The sequence below is a fragment of the Rosa chinensis genome, chromosome 3 (genome assembly GCF_002994745.2).
Source record: "Rosa chinensis cultivar Old Blush chromosome 3, RchiOBHm-V2, whole genome shotgun sequence".
NCBI lineage: Eukaryota > Viridiplantae > Streptophyta > Magnoliopsida > Rosales > Rosaceae > Rosa > Rosa chinensis.
In genome coordinates, this window is record NC_037090.1 from 48,748,866 (window position 1) to 48,770,663 (window position 21,798).

The 21,798-nt window shown below is 45.2% G+C and overlaps 1 protein-coding gene across 1 annotated transcript; it reads right to left on the bottom strand.

The window, feature by feature from the left end:
- Positions 1–14,593: 14,593 nt before the first annotated feature.
- LOC112193017 (casein kinase 1-like protein HD16) lies at positions 14,594–20,989 on the bottom strand. The gene is made up of 17 exons (XM_024333018.2): positions 20,823–20,989; positions 20,122–20,598; positions 19,681–19,806; positions 19,522–19,595; positions 19,331–19,400; positions 19,199–19,254; positions 19,034–19,105; positions 18,832–18,926; positions 18,622–18,688; positions 18,404–18,533; positions 18,078–18,296; positions 17,827–17,957; positions 16,328–16,502; positions 16,142–16,232; positions 15,286–15,443; positions 14,935–15,123; positions 14,594–14,757 (listed from the first exon to the last, which is right to left on the bottom strand). The coding sequence occupies exons 2-17, from the start codon at positions 20,533–20,535 to the stop codon at positions 14,698–14,700; spliced, it is 2,127 nt and encodes a 708-aa protein (XP_024188786.1). The 5' UTR covers positions 20,536–20,598; positions 20,823–20,989; the 3' UTR covers positions 14,594–14,697.
- Positions 20,990–21,798: the final 809 nt, after the last annotated feature.

Genomic DNA, 21,798 nt, shown 5'->3' on the forward strand with positions numbered 1-21,798 from the left:
TCTCCATCATTTCCTAGCATGACAAGGAAAACATAATAAATATATATAAATAAACACAAAGGTTAAGCAAAAGTGCAAGATTAGGGGAATAATTAGTAGGTAATTATGGACCTAACAAGCATGTCCCTTGTCATACCCGAGAGGGATGCAAGGAGAGAAATTAGTTAATTAATTTAGCAGCATTCATATTGAAATGCATCAATACTTGCGAGGGATGTTAGTGGTAGACAATCTAAATTCTAACTTTCATCCATCTGATCACTAGTTTAGTTTAAAGAAATTATTTGAGCATCTAGTTATTTTCAATTCAAAACTATCTTCAAAAACCAAAATCAAATCACTGCTCCATCTTGCACATACTTACCATGAGCCTAGATTTCCTTGTAAATTTAAGTTTGTGATTGTATATTTGCATATTCTAGCTCTCCTTAAGTTCACACCCTAGCTAGTGAAAGGAATCCAATCCTCGTGAATTCGGACCTTTCTTAAATTCTTATACTATTACTTGTACCCCTTATACTTGAATGTGAATATTTGGCTAACAACACATGGATTCGATTCCCGCCAACATTGATTAGAGTTCAAATTCCAATCTATTCTTGATGACCAAGAGAGAGAAAGCGTTTTGACATTGTTTGGCTCCAAAACCAGTTGGCTTGCAAACTGTCTCTTTTGGGAGAGTGATTGCGCAGGCGTGCCAGCACCGCGGGGTGCAGTCGTAGGGGTAGTCCCTTGACCTGACTTCTTCTTCAAGCGCTGTGGACGAGGAGAGCACCAACCTCGTCACAAGGTTCTTCTCTTGCCTTTCGGGAAAGGACTTTTGCCTTACGGATAAGGACTTTGGTTGTGATCTCTTTGCGTTCACCGTATCGATACTCAACGTTGTAGGTTGAGCAGAGCAATCACTGGGAAGTTGTGAGAAAGCACAGGTTTTGCTAAAGCGTGACTTTAGCTTCGCTGGGTTGCGAGGGCATTACCCTTGCTTCGCTGGGTTGTATCGGTGGCAGTAGTACTGGCAGTCGGCTCGCGAGGAGACTAGGACTGGAAGCACGGTCGCCGGGTTTCAACGAGGTTGAAGGTTTACTCCGGGGAGGCTTTGTAATCGCTGGGATTAGTTGAGTTGAGAGAGGTCCTTTCTGTGTCCTTGAACCCTAGTATTTATACCTAGGTCTTCGACTGTTCCTTGCTACTGAATGATTATTGATTGAAGCTTCCTATTCAATCTCTGCTACTCGGCTCCAATAAGGTTTCGTTTTCCTTATGGATTACGGAATGGGCGAAGCTGTAACCCAAACCCAAGTAGGCTCATTTTTGGGTCGCAGGTATCGGCCCGCTACGCTAAATCCACTAAAGGATCTTGCCAAAATTACTTTTGGGCTCAAACATTGCCCCCCAGGCCGCGAAATCAGGCCCGCTGGAGTGTAACTAATTGAAGGGGACTTAGAAAAACGTGCCGGTCACTTGAAACGATGCCATTACTGAAGGTCGCGTCCTTTCGTTCGTGAAACGCTTTCTGTCGCATCGTTTCCCTCACAAAATCCTTTATTTAAACTCACAGCTGCAACCTTGTCACTTCAGAAACCTTTCCAGTCTCTTAAGCCTAGAAAAACCATTTCCGCCAAAATATTCTCTGCACACTAACCAGAAATGGCTCCCCCTAAGAAAATCATCATTGATCAGGAAGAAGAATTAAATGAAAATGCCGCTCGGACTTGGGGCACCAGCATCGGTGCCCGCATTCATCTTGAAACCTAAATTCAAAAACCCCTACTCCTTCGTTTTCTTGATCATCACGCCTGGTTAGGCCCAGCACCGCAAGGCGTTATTCCGGACGATGCCATCGCTCTATACGGCCTTCCCATTCGCCGGCCCATTCCAATCCTCCGAAGGACTCCTGGAGACTTTAGCGGTTGGGGTGCCCAGAACCATCGAGCCAAGATAGGGAATTGGCCATCTTCCATTAGTGCACAGGAGATTTCTTGGTATCGCGAGACGTGGGCACGAGATCTAGCTTGCTGGAACGCGGCAGGTATCACCCATACTATCGATTTGTGTTTCCATCTTCCTCGCGGTGGTAATCGCTCGCCGCTCGCTGCTTTCCTCTGTTTTTGGAATACCGCCACCAACACATTTGACTTTAGATTTGGTCAAATGAGCATCACTCTGTTGGATATCCTCGCCATCACTGGCTTGCCCATCGATGGTGAGCCTTATGTGCACGGCCAATTTGACTCTGTCAACTTCACCTCCACTATGGCCCAACACAGTCGCAGCGCTCACAGTGGCTCCTACCAGCGCTGGTTGGCGTATTACAGCCGGGAACACAACGCGACCGGTGGAATCGCCTTTCTTGAGTACTGGCTGTGTAAGTTCATATTCTGCACCTCTTCTTGTAAGCCCACTGGCACCTGTACCTTCTTAGCAACGGCCCTCTACAACGGCCGCAACATTGGGCTCGGTCAACCGGTATTGGGAGCCCTCTACCGCATGCTGTACCAAGCGACGATGCACCCATTTGAGACCAACATATCTGGGCCCTTCTGGATTCTAGATTTCTGGATCCAGACCTACTTTCAACTCTTCCGCCGCGAAGATATCCCGCTACTTCCACCGGCCGACCAACTCTTAGGTCGATGGTTCTGCCGCGAGGACAAGTACTCATCTCCTCCTTATTCTGAATGTTTTTCTTATCTGTACTTGCTGGATGACATGCCGTACTGTGACCTAATTCTGAGTAGAAGATTCCCATCTGTGCTCGAATATGGCTTTCTTCCTGGCGATCCTCGCTATTCCGACCGCGCTCGCCTCGCTTTTCGCCGCGCGGTCTCCTGTTCAGATATTAGGCTCGCCGCCGACGAACTCAGCTACGAGCTCTATGCTCCTAATCATTTCGCCCGTCAGTTCGGCCTCATCCAATTGGTACCGGTCCCTTTATACGACGCGTGGAACTTCAACACCTCTTGGCGCAGATTCGGGCCCCCCTCAGGGCCTCCGCCGGCACAAAGCACACTCACGCTAGTCGATCTCCCTGATTGGGCCCAGGTCATTGATGCTGTAGACGGAACTGAGGAAGGCTATGAGATTTGGTGGGCGGAAGTCTCCGTCAATTGCTGGACCCCTCCAGACGACGAACTCTTTGCAACTATCTTTGGCGAGCTGAGGAATGACTGCTTCACAAGTGCCGGCGCCCGTGGGCCCCGAAAACCTTCCACCTCCTATCAACACCGTTGGCGACTCGGCCGCAATTCCTGTGCAGATCATAGAGGACAGCTCACCCGAGTCGGAAGGGAATGCACCCCCGCCAGATGCACCGCCAGAGGAGCCGCTCGCTGTACAACCCCCGGCAGACATATCGCTTAATCTTGACCCCAACGCTGCAGTTGGAGAACCTGCAACAACACCAACTACAGACGAGTCTTCAGTTGCACAGGTAACCCCCATTCCAAAATCCCTGCCTCATCTCTTGATTGACCCTGTGTATCTTAATAGACTTTCCCCAATCATAGAGTAAAGTTCCTGCTGAGGAGATCGCTGTCGTTGATCCTGCTGAGCCCGCTGGTGAAAGCACGGTGGCTCAAGGACCTGCCCCCCAGGCTCCAGAAGTAGGAGCTGAGATAATTGTAGCGGCCCAAATCGTCGAGCCCCAAGAAGTCCCTGCCTTGGCCGCTGTTGATGCTAGCGCTATTGCCCTTGTTCCGCCTCCCGAACCTCCTAACAGGCTGGAAAGGCTTGTTCGCGTACTCGAAGTGGCTCCTCCAGGAGTCATAGACGAAGCGAGGGAAGGTCTACAACGACTTCTGGGCCCTAACATTTTACTACCGGGCGCGTCTGCCAGAGCTCAAGAATATTTGATGGTGCTTCGCCGCGAGCGCACTATCACTGATGCTGAATTTGTTGAGGTATACGAGCTCCTACAAAACCTCCCTGCGCGGATTAATGAGAGAACGACCGCGGCCGCGCAGGCTAGGCAAGTTCAGGCTCACTATCGCGGCCTTGCGCAACAAGCAGAGGCATCTCGCGACTCCTTAGGTGATCGAGCTGTTCGTGTCAGGGACCTACGGATCTCGCAGAACCACCTTCAAACCCACATTCAGGATCTGCAGGCCCAACTGATCGAAGCAAAGGCCCAGTTGGTGGTGGTGACGGCCCAACTTGAGCAGGAAGAACCTCAGATAGAGCAACCCTTAGCATCCTTCGAAGCGATGACTCAGAACTTGGCTCAAGCACGCGAAGCCGTCCGACAAGCGAAGCGAGCTGCTGCTGACGCTAGTTTTCTTTTAGATGAACACTTCGCTTGACCGATGCAGGTCGTAAACTTTAGGCCTCTTACTTCAGGCCCATTTTGCTTTGTATGAACAAACCAATATTTAATGTTTAATATTTAGCCCGCTTCGCTCGGCCCAAATATCACTTACAGTCTAACAATTAATGATAAGTAAAACCGTTGAAAGGATAAGCCCAATTTGGGCGGTTACCTCCTTGGAGACTGTCCTGCCTCCCACGCGTTTTCAATATCTTCCATTTCCGAGATTATAGCATTTAACTGCATTGATTCTCTCATTGATGGCGTTGAAAATGCCTGAACTGCTTATCGCGCGGTGTAGAGTTGGTCCTATAAATACTGGTTTCCAAAGAAAAGCGATAACCAAACCAATATGTCTTCCCCACAGATACCCTCGCAAGACCTGTTGCTCTTTCTTCAGTTTCTAAAATCTTCCCTTCATGATTTCAACCTTAGCCACAATATTCCTAGGCTTCATGGCTTAATCTCAAGACCTGGATAGGCCTCATGGCCTAATCTCAGGTCCAGTGGCATGTCTTTGGTTTCTGAAAATCTGGATGAACTTGCCAGTCTCAGTTAAACCAAAGAACACGCCACACTCCTAACGAGGCAGAACCAGATTCTGAAGAGGCTGTCTCTTCAGATCGTCCGCTCGGAGCATGGGGCAGAAGGGCGGAAGGCCATTTTGAGGCCGCCTGCTCTTCTCCCGCGGTCTACCTCCTTGGCCTGGGTGCAAGGCTTCTGTTTTTCCCCAGGAGGTAGATGTGGTTGTGAGTCGCGCTCACTCCGGACCCCAACTCCTGCCTGGAAGAAAGGCTCAAGGAAGGAAAATGATGGATTATTTCCTTCCCCCTTCTTCTAGTACCGATGACAGCAGTGGCGACTCAGATCGGAGGATCTGAGTAAAGGGGGAAAGAGTGCTCTGAGGTAGCGCCCAGATCCTTCTCCTTGCAACCCGATCCGGTCACTTTTAAATTTACGTTCCTGTCAAAGCCACTTTTGGCCTTGTAATTGCATGCGAAATTATATTGCTTAATTCTGTTGTATGCTTCTGGCCGCAAAGCCACTTTATGTATGAAATTCCTGCTTTAAACAGAAATCTGCAAAATTTGTTAGTTAAAACAAAGCCTCTTGTATAGGCATCTATTCTTCACACACTTTGTCAAGACATTGAAAAAATTTGAGGTTAACTGGTATAACTTGGATAATACAATAATGATAAAATAAAGCCTCATTTATAGGCTGTTACATAATAAAGCCTCGTGTATAGGCTATTACATATGGAGTTGCCCCCCAATGTTCATCGGGGAGGCAGAGATAAGAATTATAGGCCACATAGAAAAGGCCGAATGATGCGAGCCGATGAAGATTAAGGTTGCCCCCAGCCAGGGCAAGAACAGGATCAGGTGGATCTTCGAACTCCCAGACACTTGGGTAATATTTCTTCAGGAAACGGCCGTTAATAGGGTTGCGATGGATGTCGCCATCGACGTCTCGGAGGTGAAAAGCTCCGCGCTCCAAGATCCGGTGGATAACAAAGGGCCCCTCCCATCGCGGCTTCCATTTACCGCGACCGTGTAACTTTTCGCCGAAGGGTAAAATGGCCTTCCAGACGAGGTCACCCTCTTTGTAACTACGACCACGCGTCCGCTTATCATAGGCGCGGGCGATACGTTGTTTTTCCAGCACCAAATTGTCCAAAGCTACCAAGCGCTGCTCGCTTAAATCTTCGTGCTCCTGCCACATTGCTTGAACGTAATCCTCGCCGATCAAATGATGCTGTTCTTGCACGCGTAGAGAATGAACGTTAATTTCTAAGGGTAAGACAGCGTCATGACCGAACATAAGTGCATACGGCGTCGTGGCGGTGGGATTCCGTTTAGAAGTGCGATAGGCCCAAAGCGTCTCATACAAAGTGTCATGCCATTGGCGAGGGTTCTCTACCAACATCTTCTTTAATAAGGTGATGATTGTCTTGTTGCTAGCTTCCGCTTGACCATTAGACTGAGCATAATACGGAGTGCTATGTATGAATTGAATACCAAAATCATTGACCAGTTCCTCGACGGGGCCTCCCATGAACGCTGCCCCCCTGTCCGAAACCAACACCTCAGGGATACCAAACCTGCAGAGAATGTTACGGAAGATAAACTGGCGAATGGTGGCACCGGAAGCCTCCTTCAAAGGCTCTGCTTCAACCCACTTAGTGAAGTAGTCAGTGGCGACGATGATAAACTTGTGCTGAAGGGAAGAAGGAGGATGGATCATTCCAATCAAGTCCAGTGCCCAGCCTCGCGCAGGCCAAGGCTTAATAATAGGCTGCATTGGAATGTTAGGAACATGTTGGACTAGACCATGCGCTTGACAGTCCTCACAACCCTTGGCAAAGGCGATACAATCCTTCAAAATGCTGGGCCAATAATAACCATGACGGCGCAGAAGCCAGCGTGTCTTAGGTCCAGCTTGATGGGCTCCACATATCCCCGTGTGCGCCTCGCGCATCAACCATTTAGCTTCGCGACCATAGACACAGCGAAAATCTATTCCATCCTCCCCACGTCGTCGCAATTCATCGCCTCGAAGGAAGTAGTTCAATGCGAGGAAGCGAACCCTCCTGTCAGCGCTGGGATCTGGTTGTTTGAGGTACTCAATCAGCGGGATTCGCCAATCCACATCAATAGGTTCTAGTACCGCGACCACAGGATCATCTGGTGGATCAGGTCGCGCAAGCCATGACGGTAATGTGCGACGCTCAACTTTCAAAATGCGCTCGCGCACTCCATACTTCAATGTGATTCCTGTGGCCAACTGAGCGAGCTCATTAGCTGCAAAGTTACGCTCGCGTGGTATATGTTCCAGATCGACATCGGTAAATTGGTCCAGAAGCTCGACAGCGCGATTCATATATGGCACAAGCAACCAACTCGCACAGCGATATTTTTCCTGGAGCTGGTTGATAACGAGCTGAGAATCACCACGAATCTGAACGTCCCATACGCCCATTTCCAGTAAGGCTTCGAGTCCAATGATAAGAGCTTCATATTCAGCCTGATTATTAGTACATTGGAATGTTAATTGGAAAGAATAAGAGAAGTGATCACCAGCCGGGTTTTCCAGAACAATCCCCGCGCCAGCCAGTGTGTCCGTTCTTGAGCCATCAAAGAATAAAACCCAAGGTTGCAGGTAGACTGTAGCTTGATACCAAACCGCGTACTCAGGGATGCATGCCAAATCTGGTCGAGTTGTATTAGTGCATGCAATCTCTAACTCCTTCAGCGCGGGTATCTCTAACGTAGGATGATGTGCAAGAAAGTCTGCGATGGCCTGCCCTTTGACAGCTTTCTGTGGCACATACTGGAGCAAAAACTCTGAGAGAGCCAACGCCCATTTGCCAATGCGGCCTCTCAAGATAGGCCGGGACAACATGTATTTGACCAGGTCGGTTTGAGCGATGATGCAAGTGGTAAAGGATAGCATGTAGTGTCATAATTTGCACGCAGAAAAGTACAGAGTGAGGCACAGTTTCTCCATAGGGGTGTACCTTGTCTCGCAGTCTGTCAATGTGCGGCTAAGGTAAAATATAGCATGCTCGACACCTCCCTCATCGTCTTGAGCGAGCAGGCTGCCAATGGAGGCCTCTGCTGCTGAAATGTACAGCTTTAATGGGACCCCAGCTCTGGGTGGAACCAGGACTGGTGGGCTTACTAAATAGGCCTTGATACTGTCGAAAGCCTCTTGATGTTTAGCTTCCCACACAAACTCATTCTGCCCTTGTAACCTTAGTAATGGCGAGAACGGTTGGATTTTGCCTGCAGAGTTAGAGATAAAACGTCTTAGGAAATTGATCTTACCCAAAAGACGCTGTAATTCCTTTTTCGTCCGCGGGGGAGACGCGTTGATAACTCCACTCGCCTTGTCTTCGGGGACCTCAATCCCTCGCTGATGAACTATGAACCCTAGAAAGTCTCCTGCCTGGACCCCAAACACGCATTTGGCCGGATTCATCTTGAGTCTATGTCTTCGCATGCGCTCGAAAACCTTCCTGAGATCCGCGATATGGTCCTCCTTCTTCTGAGACTTGACGACTACGTCATCGATATATATCTCTAAAACCTTTCCCAGTATGTCATGGAAGATCAAGTTCATGGCTCTTTGATACGTCGCACTAGCATTCTTCAGGCCAAACGGCATAACCACATATTCAAAAACTCCCGCGAAGCCAGGGCAGCGAAAAGCGGTCTTATGTCTGTCTTCTTCAGCGACCGGAATCTGGTGATATCCTGCAGTACCGTCCATGAAGGACAACAACTCATGTCCTGCCACAGCATCTACCAACATATCCGCGACCGGCATGGGGTAAACATCCTTAGGCGTAGCGAGATTCAAGTCTCTATAATCGACACAGACTCTCATCTTGCCATTCTTTTTGTGGACAGGCACTATATTGGATAGCCACTGATTATACTTGGCGACCCTTATAATACCCGACTTGTGCATTTTCTCTACCTCCTCCTTAAGGAGAATCTGGGTCTCCGAATTCATTTGTCGAGGCTCCTGCTTGACGGGCCTCTTGTCAGGGAGAGTTGGTAGTTGATGACAAACCAAATCTGGTGACAGACCGGGCATGTCTTCATATTTCTCCTCGAAGCAATCCTTGAATTCTCGCAACAAATCAATGAGCCTCTGTTTCTCGCTAGGCTCTAGGTAAGCGCTGATAGATACCTCCATAGGCTCACTCGCTGTGCCCAGATTGACCTTCTCAGTAGGGTCTCTAACTTTAGGAGGCGTATCGTCCAACGCTGCCGGGGCAAGTTGAATGCGGACTTCATCTTCGTCCTCCGGATCAGAAAGTTCTTCATTAACGACCTCTAAGGTCGCGATGCGATCATAAGCCTCTTTTGCCACCATGTATGATGACAGTCGTTCATGTATTGAGTGGAAGGCCTCTATCCCCTCCTTCGAGAGGTCGTAATCCATTAATCGGTTAAGGGTTTGGGCACAGTGTGGCCAGGCCTTTCCAAGCCTTCTTTTGCGAGCGTGAGCCCTCACTGTGCCAGTTCAGAGGCCGTCACCCTTGTGGGGCGGCCCTTATCATCAATGCCACTAACCTGTAATGGAGTGATAGGCTCCAAATAGTATCTAGCATCTACATAATTTGCGGAGACCGGGAATGGACGGGGGTCTGCTTTGACCACCTCCGCCGTATCTGTTCCCCTATTCCACATAACCAACTCTTGGTGAAGTGTCGAGGGTACACAGTAACTCCTGTGGATCCAGTCTCTGCCCAAAATGGCACTGTAGGCCGCATAGCAATCCGTCACGAAGAAGGCATAGACCCCCTCTGCTGGGCCTACCTTAATGCGCAAGAACAATAGCCCTAAGGTTTTTGTTACTGTGCCTGCGAAATTTTTGAGTGCAAGAGACGTGGACTGGATTTTCTCCTGCTTAATCCCAAGCAAGTGCATGGTCCGAGTAGTGACGACATTCACGGCCGCTCCGGTATCAATCATGATTTTGCTGACTTTGATACCGCTGATGTCTGTCGTAATGTATAGTGGTCGCATGTGCTGGACCATAGCTGGCGTTGGCTTGGCGAAGTGCATGAGTGACCCCTTGTTCGGAATCTCTTCTGTTTCCTGCTGGACTCCATCTTCTGCAGGCGTCGCCGCTGCTAAAGTGACCTGCAACGGCTGTACACCTTCTTCTTCTGTCCCCACACACTCCTGAGCAGCGACTGGCAATGCATATCTCGCGGGGAGTACATAAACCATGTTGCAAGAAACATCAGCGGTCTCGGTCCCTTCCATGTCATCGTCCAACTCAAGCTTGGGTTCTTCGCCCGGGATATCAGTTTGGAATTGCTTAGCCAAACGATCTACCAACGACTCTTCCGTGAGTCCTTTTACCTCGCAATGTGCAAGCTCTTGTGATTCCAGTTCCTGCTCCACAACAACTGGCTTAGAGCTCTCCGGTTCCAAGCGCTCCTCTGAGGCAGAGATGACCATACTTTGGACTTTCTTAGGTCGCCACTGCAAGGTGTCACCAGTTCTGTCCTTGCCCCCCAGCCTTTCAAAGACTGAAGCTTTGACCACTGGTGCTTCACGGAATAGCCGGCGCCTGACATGCGGACGCCGAGTTGGCGAGCTCTCCGTTCACGCAAGAGGTGGTGAGCGCTCCTCTGAGATCCTGCAAAACACACTGGGCTTTGAGGCCCCTGTTAGTGAATATGTTTGTTTGTTGAAGCCATGGGGAGGTCTTAATTGTTTAGCAGCTAGCGCTTCCATCTCTTTTTGGTATTGTTCGGGCGATTTGACCAGTTGGGACTGTTTGATCAGGCCCTGATCTAAAGCCTCTAGAGCGCGTTTGGCTTCTCCAAATCTGCGCTGCAGTTTCTGTTTCCTGGACGGGCTAATCTCCACTGCCTTCCCCTTTTCTCTGGTGTACCATCTGCCCTCCTTGATAGGGTTGGCTGACGCAGGTGGTATATAGGGCTTGGTCATCTTTGCAATCGCTCCTGGACTCTTCCTGTTTTGGACCAACCGCGGCTGCTTTTAGCTTCATGAATAAGTTGGAGTCTCTGGGGGATGGTGGTGATTTCGTCTTCTCCCTTTCTCTTGGACTGGAAGGCTGATAGTTCCGTGACGAGGAAGCCCACTTGATTGGTGGCAGGGAGCCAAAGTGAAATGTCTGCTCGACCTCCTCGTGCGGTATTTGGATACCGCACTCCTCTTTACATCACGAGCATAGGATCACGGGTGAAGCGTGGTTGTTGACTCAATTCTACCCCTGGCTGGCGTTTCATCCGCGATAGACTTATCATTCTGCTTGCTCGGAACCAAATCTAGAGTTGTTTTCCGTCGCTGCCGCTTGTTCCAATCCACATTGACCATATTGATCCCGGTATCAGGAAAGGGATCCACGTCAACTAAAGCCGCCGCTGTGCCTGGAGCCTCTACCTGCAAACTACCGTTATTAAGCCATACCTGAATCTGGTCTTTGAGTTTTACACAGTCCGCGGTATTGTGGTTCCACAGATTATGGAATTTGCAGTACTTCTTTCCTTTCAACTGCTCTGGCCGCGGAAAAGGCCCAAAATCAGTCTTCACCATCTTCGCAGCGATCATCTCGTCGAGGATCTCGTGAGCTTTATTGGCGTCATAAGTATATGTCGCGAACTCCGGCTTGGTGAAGGCCATTGATTTAAGCTTAACAGGCTCCTTTGAAATCTTCAACTGCTTCAAGGACGGGCTCTTCTTCCCGGTTAGCTCATAGGCTGCTATATCATTATCCTCGTCCTCTTCATTGTCCTGGGCCGCTTCTCCAGTATTGTGATTATAATAAGGGTCGTAGGTGGCTGGCTGGTAGCTCAAGGCTGCTACAGTACGGTGTTTACCTGGCACGTACGTCCCTCTGGAAGCATTCTTCCTCGCATCTGTTTCTCTGAGGAGATGCTCGAAACTGCCCACCTCTGTGATGAGCTCTCCCATTGACTGAATCATGCTGCCATGCTGCTTCTTTCGTTGTCGGGGCTCCAAACCTTTGACCGCCAACTTGACTAACTCCTTCTCGGGCAGAATGACATTCAGTTTGGCTTTCTGGATTTGAAAGCGCTGCCGATTCTGTAGGCTGTTGGGCCATCTGGGTGAGAGAGGCGAGGTCTACTTCAGGTTCAATAGTCCCAAATGTCTCACGGAAAAGTAGTTCCATTGCCGGCCAATCCGTCACAGTCCCTGGTCTGAGCTTAGAAAACCATCTAAAGGTAGCGCCCGACAGCGAAGTGCCAAAGATCCTGCACTTGAGGACGTCATCATTCTAGTATTGGCCACATTGTACCCTAAACCTGGCCAGATGAGTCGCCGCATCTTCAGTGTCCTCCCCTGAAAACGTAGAGAAGATAATGTTCTTATAAGCTCGGGGGAAGGGTGCGAGCATGATGTGTGGCAGGAAAGGTCCTTCATAGACCCCATCTGGCTGGGCTCTAGGGTTTGCCAATCTGATCATCTCCTCTACCTCATCACGTCTTACGTAATCTGGTCCCGGAGGCGGAGGAGGTGCCATTGCGGCTCGGTGGGTAGCTTGCCCAGATGCTGCTTGGTTTGCTATTGCTGATCCTGCCCCAACATGCACAGTGCAGGTAGTAGCCTGTTGCTAGAGCGTTACTGCAGGCAAAACCTCTTCCTTCGATAAAGCTGTTATCTTGACCGGGGCGCCAGTCTGGTCGAGCGCATAATAACTCCCCGGCAGTTCCTGATATACCACTTCTGCTCCATCGCTGTCGTACTGGACGAAAGTCATAGATTCCGACGCAGTTCCTGCGCCCTTCGAGACTTGGTGTTTCTTGGTGGCATGTCCGCTTGATGAGGCAGTCTTTTCTTTGCTGCCATTGATAACCAAGGCTTGTTCTTTATTCTTCACCGGAGCAGTAGCAACAGTAGCTGAGGAAGACACAGCATTTTGGTTAGTCTTTTCGCGCTGATTTGGTGGCACGTACTTGCCTGAACCGGACGGCTGGCCAAGAGAGCCAAGGATAGCATTAGGATCCCCTAGGGCTTTATTCAGTACATCTCTCGCCTGGTTCAATTCGGCTCTCTGCATGGCCACCTCAGTTGCCAAGTTGGCCCCGTCCTTGCGCAGATCTGTTATGTTTGACGCGGTCTGCTTGGTATGATTCGCTATAGCGTCCAAAATTGCCTTATGACGCTGATCCTGTTCTCTAGCGATACCTGTAGCGTGCGCTTTCAAGGCACTTTCTGACTGTGTGATCTGCTGCCGGGTACTCTCCGTATGTAGAGTCATCCGCTGCTCAATTTCGCAAAGAAGCTTTTCCGATTTTGCGGTTTCCCTGGCAAAGTCGGCATCCATCTTCTTGCGATGGTTTTCGACGTTCTCCATGATGATCGCGAACTTGACCTCAGCGGTCGCTCCTTCCGGAATAGGCTTCGAGACAAAAGCCTCTTCTTCTCCGCCTCCCACTGTAGTGTTGACAGTGGCGGGGATAACAGACTCGCTGGTCTGATTGACATTGACGCTCTGACCCTCAGTAGCGGTCGAGCGATTCTCACCTTGTGCAATTGACATATCGGGTGATTGGGGCTGATGAGAGAATCGTTGCGTCACTTGTTCTTCAGAGAGACCACGACAGTCCGCACGAGAATGCGGTCTCTAACTGGAGGTCTTATGCTTTGAGCAGTTAGCGTAGCCCTTTTGGTAAGGGTTATCGCTAGACTTCCCAATGGTTGCGTTCACAAAGAAACACTATTGAGGTCCCACTGGGCGTGCCAAAATGTTTGGCTCCAAAACCAGTTGGCTTGCAAACTGTCTCTTTTGGGCGAGTGATTGCGCAGGCGTGCCAGCGCCGCGGGGTGCAGTCGTTAGGGTAGTCCCTTGACCTGACTTCTTCTTCAAGCGCTGTGGACGAGGAGAGCACCAACCTCGTCACAAGGTTCTTCTCTTGCCTTTCGGGAAAGGACTTTTGCCTTACGGATAAGGACTTTGGTTGTGATCTCTTTGCATTCACCGTATCGATACTCAACGTTGTAGGTTGAGCAGAGCAATCACTGGGAAGTTGTGAGAAAGCATGGGTTTTGCTAAAGCGTGACTTTAGCTTCACTGGGTTGCGAGGGCGTTACCCTTGCTTCGCTGGGTTGTATCGATGGCAGTAGTACTGGCAGTCGGCTCTCGAGGAGACTAGGACTGGAAGCACGGTCGCCGAGTTTCAACGAGGTTGAAGGTTTGCTCCGGGGAGGCTTTGTAATCGCTGGGATTAGTTGAGTTGAGAGAGGTCCTTTCTGTGTCCTTGAACCCTAGTATTTATACCTAGGTCTTCGACTGTTCCTTGCCACCGAAGGATTATTGATTGAAGCTTCCTATTCAATCTCTGCTACTCGACTCCAATAAGGTTTCGTTTTCCTTATGGATTACGGAATGGGCGAAGCTGTAACCCAAACCCAAGTAGGCTTATTTTTGAGCCGCAGGTATCGGCTCGCTACGCTAAATCCACTAAAGGATCTTGCCAAAATTACTTTCGGACTCAAACAGACATAACCCTCCAGCACAAATTAGTCTCTAAGCCTAAAAAAATCTTTCAAGATACCATTTGGAATAAATAATAATAATAATAATAATATGAAATGTTTCTCATAAAAGATTTGTTCTTGAATGTATTTTAACTTGGAGAACAAAGGCATTTGACAAACATATTATGATAGTTGGGGGTATACATTTTCCCAATACCCCGCCCTTTTCCTGTTACAATTGCATGCGTAATGAAGATATTTTATGAGGTTGATGAGACAGTTGAGTTTCTGTAACTTGCATAGAAATGATTATCATCAAGCTACTCCAAGGTTAAATATTAAAATGCTCTCGCAAAAATTTGATTCACATTGTTCAGGTATATTTATACACACCATAAATTAGCAAACAGTCCGTCCAAAACAAATTGAGGCAATATATAAATTTTTGGACCATTTTTCCTGCAAAAACAAAATAATTTGTAAGTAATTGTGTACAGCACAATACAGATGTCTTAACACCAGCAAATTGAACCTAGGCCCAATTTAGTTGGGAAAGATCATGTATACATTGGCCCTAATATGCAGTTGGGAACGATAACAAAAACTAGTAGTAAAAGTAAGATATCTTGCATCTACCTTTACATGGCTGCTTGGGAAGGCAGAGGTACGCAGAGTCTCTTGAGTTTCATCCATCAATTTACGTTTTGGTATACTCAAAATGAAGGCTGCTTGATCAGAAGTCGCAGCCATAGATGTTATCCTATAACCACTCTCCCATCGTCTGTGTATACCTTCACTTGGGTATAAAAAATCAAGCTCCACAACCTTGTATTTTCAATCAAATGCAAGAGGGAGAATTAGCTATTGTTAAACATGAAAGGTTGCAAGGTCCTTTTTTTTTTTTTTCATATATTTCTGTGTTTGCCAGGTTCACCATAGCAACAGAATTTACCCATTCAACAATCTCCAAAGTTCACTGAGTTATACCTGATCAGAAAATCCAGCATTTCTGGACATAACCACACCCCAGCGGTTACCAGCAGTTGTCATAGACGTTACATGGAAACCTTCTTTCCACTTCTTATTTATCCACTTGAAAGGAAAAGATTCACTCACTTTGTATGACTGCTGGGTGTAGGGAGTCCCTGAAAACAACAACACCAGCATAAATTTATGGCGCAGGACAATGATGCAATTAGGAGGCTTCTTATCAATAATCAGAGAATTAAATAATAACAAAAACACCAGCATAAATTTATTGCGTAGGACAATGGTGCAATTAGGAGGCTTCTTATCAATAATCAGAGAATTAAATAATTTACGAGCAAAATGCATATACAATGACCCTTAATACGAAAAAGAGATTCTTACTTTGTTAGTTGTGGCAATTGTTCACCACGGAAGATCCCTCAAGAGTTTTATTTAGACCTTAGAAAAAACCCAGAATTGACATTTCGATACCATACTGTTCTCAAGACAGTAATGCTTAGTCGTGCCACATTTCATTGTTCATACAATGCATGGTTTCTAAGAACACAATTTACAAAAGAGTAACCTTGCTAGATTAGGAAACTAAGCAACGGAATGTACCAAAAAGGTTATCCTAGACGAGAATGCTGCTTGAATGAAAAAGTGAATATGAGAAGAAAAATATAATCAAGAACACCAACATAGAATCAATTGAAGACAACATAATCATATTGGACCACTGAAAGAAACAAAGCTGAATAATAGATGCACAATTGAAGAAAACATGCATACAATAAATGTGGTAAATAAATGCGAGCAATATTTTATGTCGTAAACAGATATAAACCAATATTGAATGGTGCACTATACATACCTTTGGACATAACAACCAAGGAACTCCCATTATTCACACCCGCTATTGAACTAATATAGAAATTTTTTTCCCACTGTTCCATGATCCAATCCTGTAAGAACCAAGCAAGGTAATTATAATGATCAAATATCTAGGATTGAGAGCATTATTCAGAAGACAATAAAGTGAAATTCTTTATAAAATAACCTTATGCAGGAAGACAGCTGACAACTCATAAACCTGGGAAGAGAAACCTGTCCCTGCATCCATGATTAGAGCCCACAGATTTGCTGCAGAGGCTACAGAGCTAATATACAGTCCATCTTCATTACCCTTGTCAACATGTTGGCGCAGCCTTGAGTCTGCCACATTATAGTGATATCTACATGTCCAGTAAGAGGATTACTTAAATTAGGCAAGAAATATAACACCTCAGTGGTGAAGCCACTGTCCTAGAAGGATCCGTCCTAGGTTCAAGCCGAGAGTATTCCCCTTGTCCTCTAGCAAAAAGGATTAAAAGCAAGATACCAGAAAAGTAAAGAGAAAAATCATATGCCTAAGCTTATGTTATTATACTAAAAAACCTCTAAAGAATGACCTTGTTATGTTATAAGTTATAATTGGATTTATTGGACTGTCTGATCAAACAACAATGGCATTGAATAGTAACATGAGGAGTATCCTTACTCATTCAGTCATTCCAGGAGGGCCAGAATCAAACAACCATAAAATTAACAACAATAAGACATTTATGCCAACTGCACTTCATCACAAAGTAGTCCACTTTGTTCCCCTAATTTGTGATGATAATTCATTGTGTAAAGTCTAGTTATCTAAAACTGTTACCCCAACTGGTGAAGGGTGGAAAATTAGAGCTAGGATTATGATAGGTCATGAATAAGACCTGTTCCATTAATGCAGTAGTATAGGATTGTAGTCTATTATGAGGATAACTTACCTAACTAAGAAGACATGAGAAAGGGTTTTTTAAACATCCGTATTTTCAGATAGATTATATATATAGATATATATATATGGTATCGCAAAATGAAAATGAGGGGGGGTTATGTTAAAACTTCAAAAAACAACTTTTATCTTCTTTATTTATTTCATACATCAATATAACTTGCTAATTTTATCTTTCAAGGAAATAGAAGGCAAGATGTGCATTATGTTGCAAATCATTGAACGCATATCTATTCATACCTATTCAACACCTCCTAGGGGAATGATTATTTAAATTAATAATTAAGATGCATCTACTAAAAGAATACCATGCATCCTCATGTGAACATGCATATGAACGAGGACCCGCATAATTATGGATGATCCATTTTGATAGGCTGACTAGAGCATTTTCCCATATGAACGAGGACCCGCATAATTATGGATGGTCCATTTTGATAGTCTGACTAGAGCATTTTCCCATATATATAGTAGTCACACTCCATTAGACTGACGTATTAATTTTTCTTTTAATGTTACATCAAGGCTTAGGATTCAACTTACAGTAATAAACAATGTTGGGACCAGATTCAAAATTTTGTAAAAACATAATATACTGCAGCTGATAAACCAACAAGTTCCCATGCAGATTTTTTTCAGAAAAGAAGTTGATGAATAAGAAAAGCATAAAACAAAGGGAGGTAGGAAGTTTTTGCTGCACAATTAAATAGAGTATGAAATTGAATACATGTATAACTAACCTTTGCTTCATGGGACGGCGTGCATTATACACTGAAATCCACTGGGTAGCGGGACTACCTAATCGGACTTTCTTCTTCGGTTGTTCATCATCTTCGAAATTTAGTGCAATTCTTCCCCGTTTCTGCCCAACCTATTAAGGCATAAGAAACATTGAATATCAAAATGTGAAAGAGGGAGGGAGGGAGGGGGAGATGAGAGATTGAGAGAGAGAGAGAGAGAGACAGAAAGAGACAGAGAGAATTCAAAACACCTTCAGAGCTCCATCAATTCTAATTGGTCTTAGCGGAACACATGGTTCGATCAAGCTTTCAAAAAAGGATATCAACTTTGCATAGTTTGGCTCTTCATCAAACTTCATAACTGTAACAGCTTCAAGAAACTGTTTAAATGGGGGAGGGCAGAAACAGCACATCAACTCTGGGGATGTGGACATCTTCTTCTTACATACAAGGAAACTCTTGTTATCACCCTGTAAATCCAAAAGTAGAAAATTAAAAAAAAATTATCATTATTAATTTATTATACTGCCACAATAAAAGGTATGACTGCATATAAACAACAACAATACCAACTCACCTGATACCCCTGCCAGGGTAACCTTCCTTTTATGAGAAATATTAATGTGTATGCCAACGACTCAAGATCGTCCCTTCGACTTCCAGTCCGACCTAAATGTGCATGAACACTTGCATATCTTATTGTTCCCCTGGCGAAAGCAGTATTCACGATATATAAATAAATGATGGCCAAATAGTGACTGAGTAGAAAAGAGCCAATATTCTAATATTACAAACCTGAATATGTCAGGCCTCTGATCATATTCAACATGTTGACTTGATGATGATTCCTTCCATCTCGATGCTGCAACAAAAATGTAACAAATTACACTAGCATCATATATGGGCTATGAGCATATGACTTGCTCCAAATGACTTCAATCCCCTTGCTGAAAACACATATCACATAAGTTCGTAGTTTCAGGGAAAGAACGCAAAGCAACTTACCCAAACCAAGATCAATAAGATATAACTTCTTCTCATCAGCCGTTCCAGGTTGACCAAGTAAGAAATTCTCAGGTTTTACATCTCCATGCACAAACCTAGCTTGAGATGAGAACATTCGTGCGAGATCAGTCGTGCAACACAAGAGAAGCCTGGGAAGGTTATAAAATTGTATACAGAAGAGACAACAGCTTCCAATACTTACCCTTTTGAGTGAAGCTTTTCTAGAATTGATATTGCCTCCACTGCGATGCACGCCACCATACTCGGAGACATCCTGTTGAAAAGAGAAGAAAATATGATGCATGAGAGGGATGTTTAAAAAGCTGTGTGCACATTTCTTTGCCATGAGAGAGAGAGAGAGTCTTACGTCTGACCAAGAGAATTCCATACATCCCATAGACTGGGACCAAGAATGTCCATTACCTGAAATATACGAAATACCCATCAGATGATAGTTCGGAAATCCAATCTGATGGTAAGAACACACATCAAAACTCACCAGAATGTAAAAATCCCCTTGGCGACCCTTGTAATGAACCCATGGAACTCCATAACATCCATTTAGAGTACTTGACAAAATTAGAAGACAAAAGAAAAAGGAAAAACATGAATCAGATTAATCATTTGATATATTTACAATGTAGACAAATTCAAAGATTCTCATAAAAATAAATAAAAAAATAAACTTACTTGTAGACTTGCCACTCATAAGGAGGGCCATAATTGCAACCTTTACTATTTCTGTGTTCGAACTTTAAAGCGACCTGTAAAAAGGATCTTAAAATATCTAATTTTGTGAAGCAGCTAACTAAATTCTGAAAAAAAGAGATCAAATATTTTGAGTCATACCTCTATTGCATCTGGTCCTGTCCTGTCTGTTCCACCACTAACCCTTCTGCCAACATACACTTGGCCAAAGCCACCCTTACCTAACTTCCTTTCTACCTTGTATTGGGGAGAGTTACCCACTTGTACCTGCACCCAACGTCATAAGCAGTTATACTTTTGTATGGAGAAGAAGACCAGGTATAATTGGTAACTATCGGTCACAAAAACACACAATGACGGCAATCATCTAGACACATTCAAATTCTTCCTTTCCGCCTTAATTGAACAACGTAACCCCAAAACACAGAACTTCTGTAACAGTGGTAGTTGGCTAAAAAAGAACAAAATCAACTGAGTAACTCGTTGTTATGCGTACATCAGTTTCTAATATTAGCAGTTGCGAATAAATGCAATAAATATCCTAGTAGTTAATTTGAAGACAAAAATGGAGAGTGGTCATACCCTATCAGGAACAGGAGTTGCGCCTGCGTCTTCTTCAACTGCCAAAGCTTTGTCTGCGCTGCCGCCCCCCTCCATCGCAATATCTTTATCGGCTACAACTTGAACACGGTTATAAATGGGATCGGCAGGTGGAGGAAGAAGAGGGCAAGGTTCAGGGTCTAAATCAATCAACCTAACTCCGCCGCGGCCTCTAGCAGGTGGGGTGGGCCTTGAGGGAATTGCTGGTGAAGGTGCTTTGGCTACAGCATTAGCAGCTCTACCGCGTCCGGCAGCAGCTCTCCTTCGAGGTTTGTTATTGTGGGCAGGCACTGGCAGCAGACAATTCTCAGGTTGAGCAATGGGTTGCTGCTGTGAGGAAGGCTGAAGATCATCAAGCCGTTTTGATCTGCGCACTCCGCTTCGCAACTCTGGCATCCTCACCCCATGCAATTATCACATTCCACCCGATAACACCTTCTGCTTTTGCTTCTGCTTCTGCTTTTGGTAGATGAATGAACAAAAATCAGCCATACCAGACTTGAAACAAAGACAAAATCGTTCACAGGTAACCAAAGAAAACTAAAATGCAGCAGCTACCGATCAAAACCAAACAACAGACACAGAAAATCAATCAAACACAAATATCTTGTCTTAATCCATCAATCGGATCCAGTTATCAGCAAATTAAGGCGAATTTGAACCAGGAAAAAAAAAATACTCACAAGAAGCGATCGGCGATCGATTCTCTTCGGATCGTCGTGTTGTTCACTGAAAAACTATGGTACCGCTTCCACACACGCATTCATTCCTCTTATCACAACAGATTTTTTTTTTTTTTTTTTTTTGGTTTCTCTTGTGTATTGGGAATTTGAATGTTCAATGGCTATAAATATACTCAACCCTGCCTCCTAGCCTAAACTACTCTACTGTTATTTTCTTTTCCCTTTTTTATTTATTTTTTTTATTAATATTAATATTTAAAAGGAAATGATGTGGTGTGTTCATTCTTGGGTGGCAAAGACATGGATCATGCAAATGTGGCCTCGTAATAACCAAAAGGATTTCCATCTTTTACATCATTTTATGTCAATTCCTTTATATGTGGTTTCCTTGTGTTTTTTGACCCTAACCTAATTTTTCATTTTACTCTACCAACCATTAGTAGGTAAGTCCATAGCCTTGAAGAACTATGCATTTCATATTCCATATAAGGCTGAACAAGCCATAAAAATCTATCAGTCAAATGCATTGACTTTTCATTATAATTACATTAACGTGCTTTCCTTCTCAACATACTTTAATAAAAATTTGTTTAATAATAAAAATACATCAAATCTTTATAAAGACATGCATTATTATGAATTTTGACAATTTAGGAGCTTTATTAATTTCTTTTTACTCTTTTTTTTTTTTAATCGGAATGAGGTAGCAAGCCATCTCGGTTACGGTAGTGAGTTAGTAACACACCCATCTAGTTAGTATTCAAACTGAGATTCACGAGGATATTTCAGCAAAATCAGACTAATCTCCCGTCGTAGGCGCACAAATCTAAAAGTCCCTCAAACCTAGTAGCTACAAACTTGTGAGAGTTGGAACTCGAACGCTAAACATGAGGGTTTTATGCTAGGCCGCTCGACCAACTTTATCACACAAAGTAGTTATTTTTTCTTTCTTTTAATGCAATATGTCTACATTAAT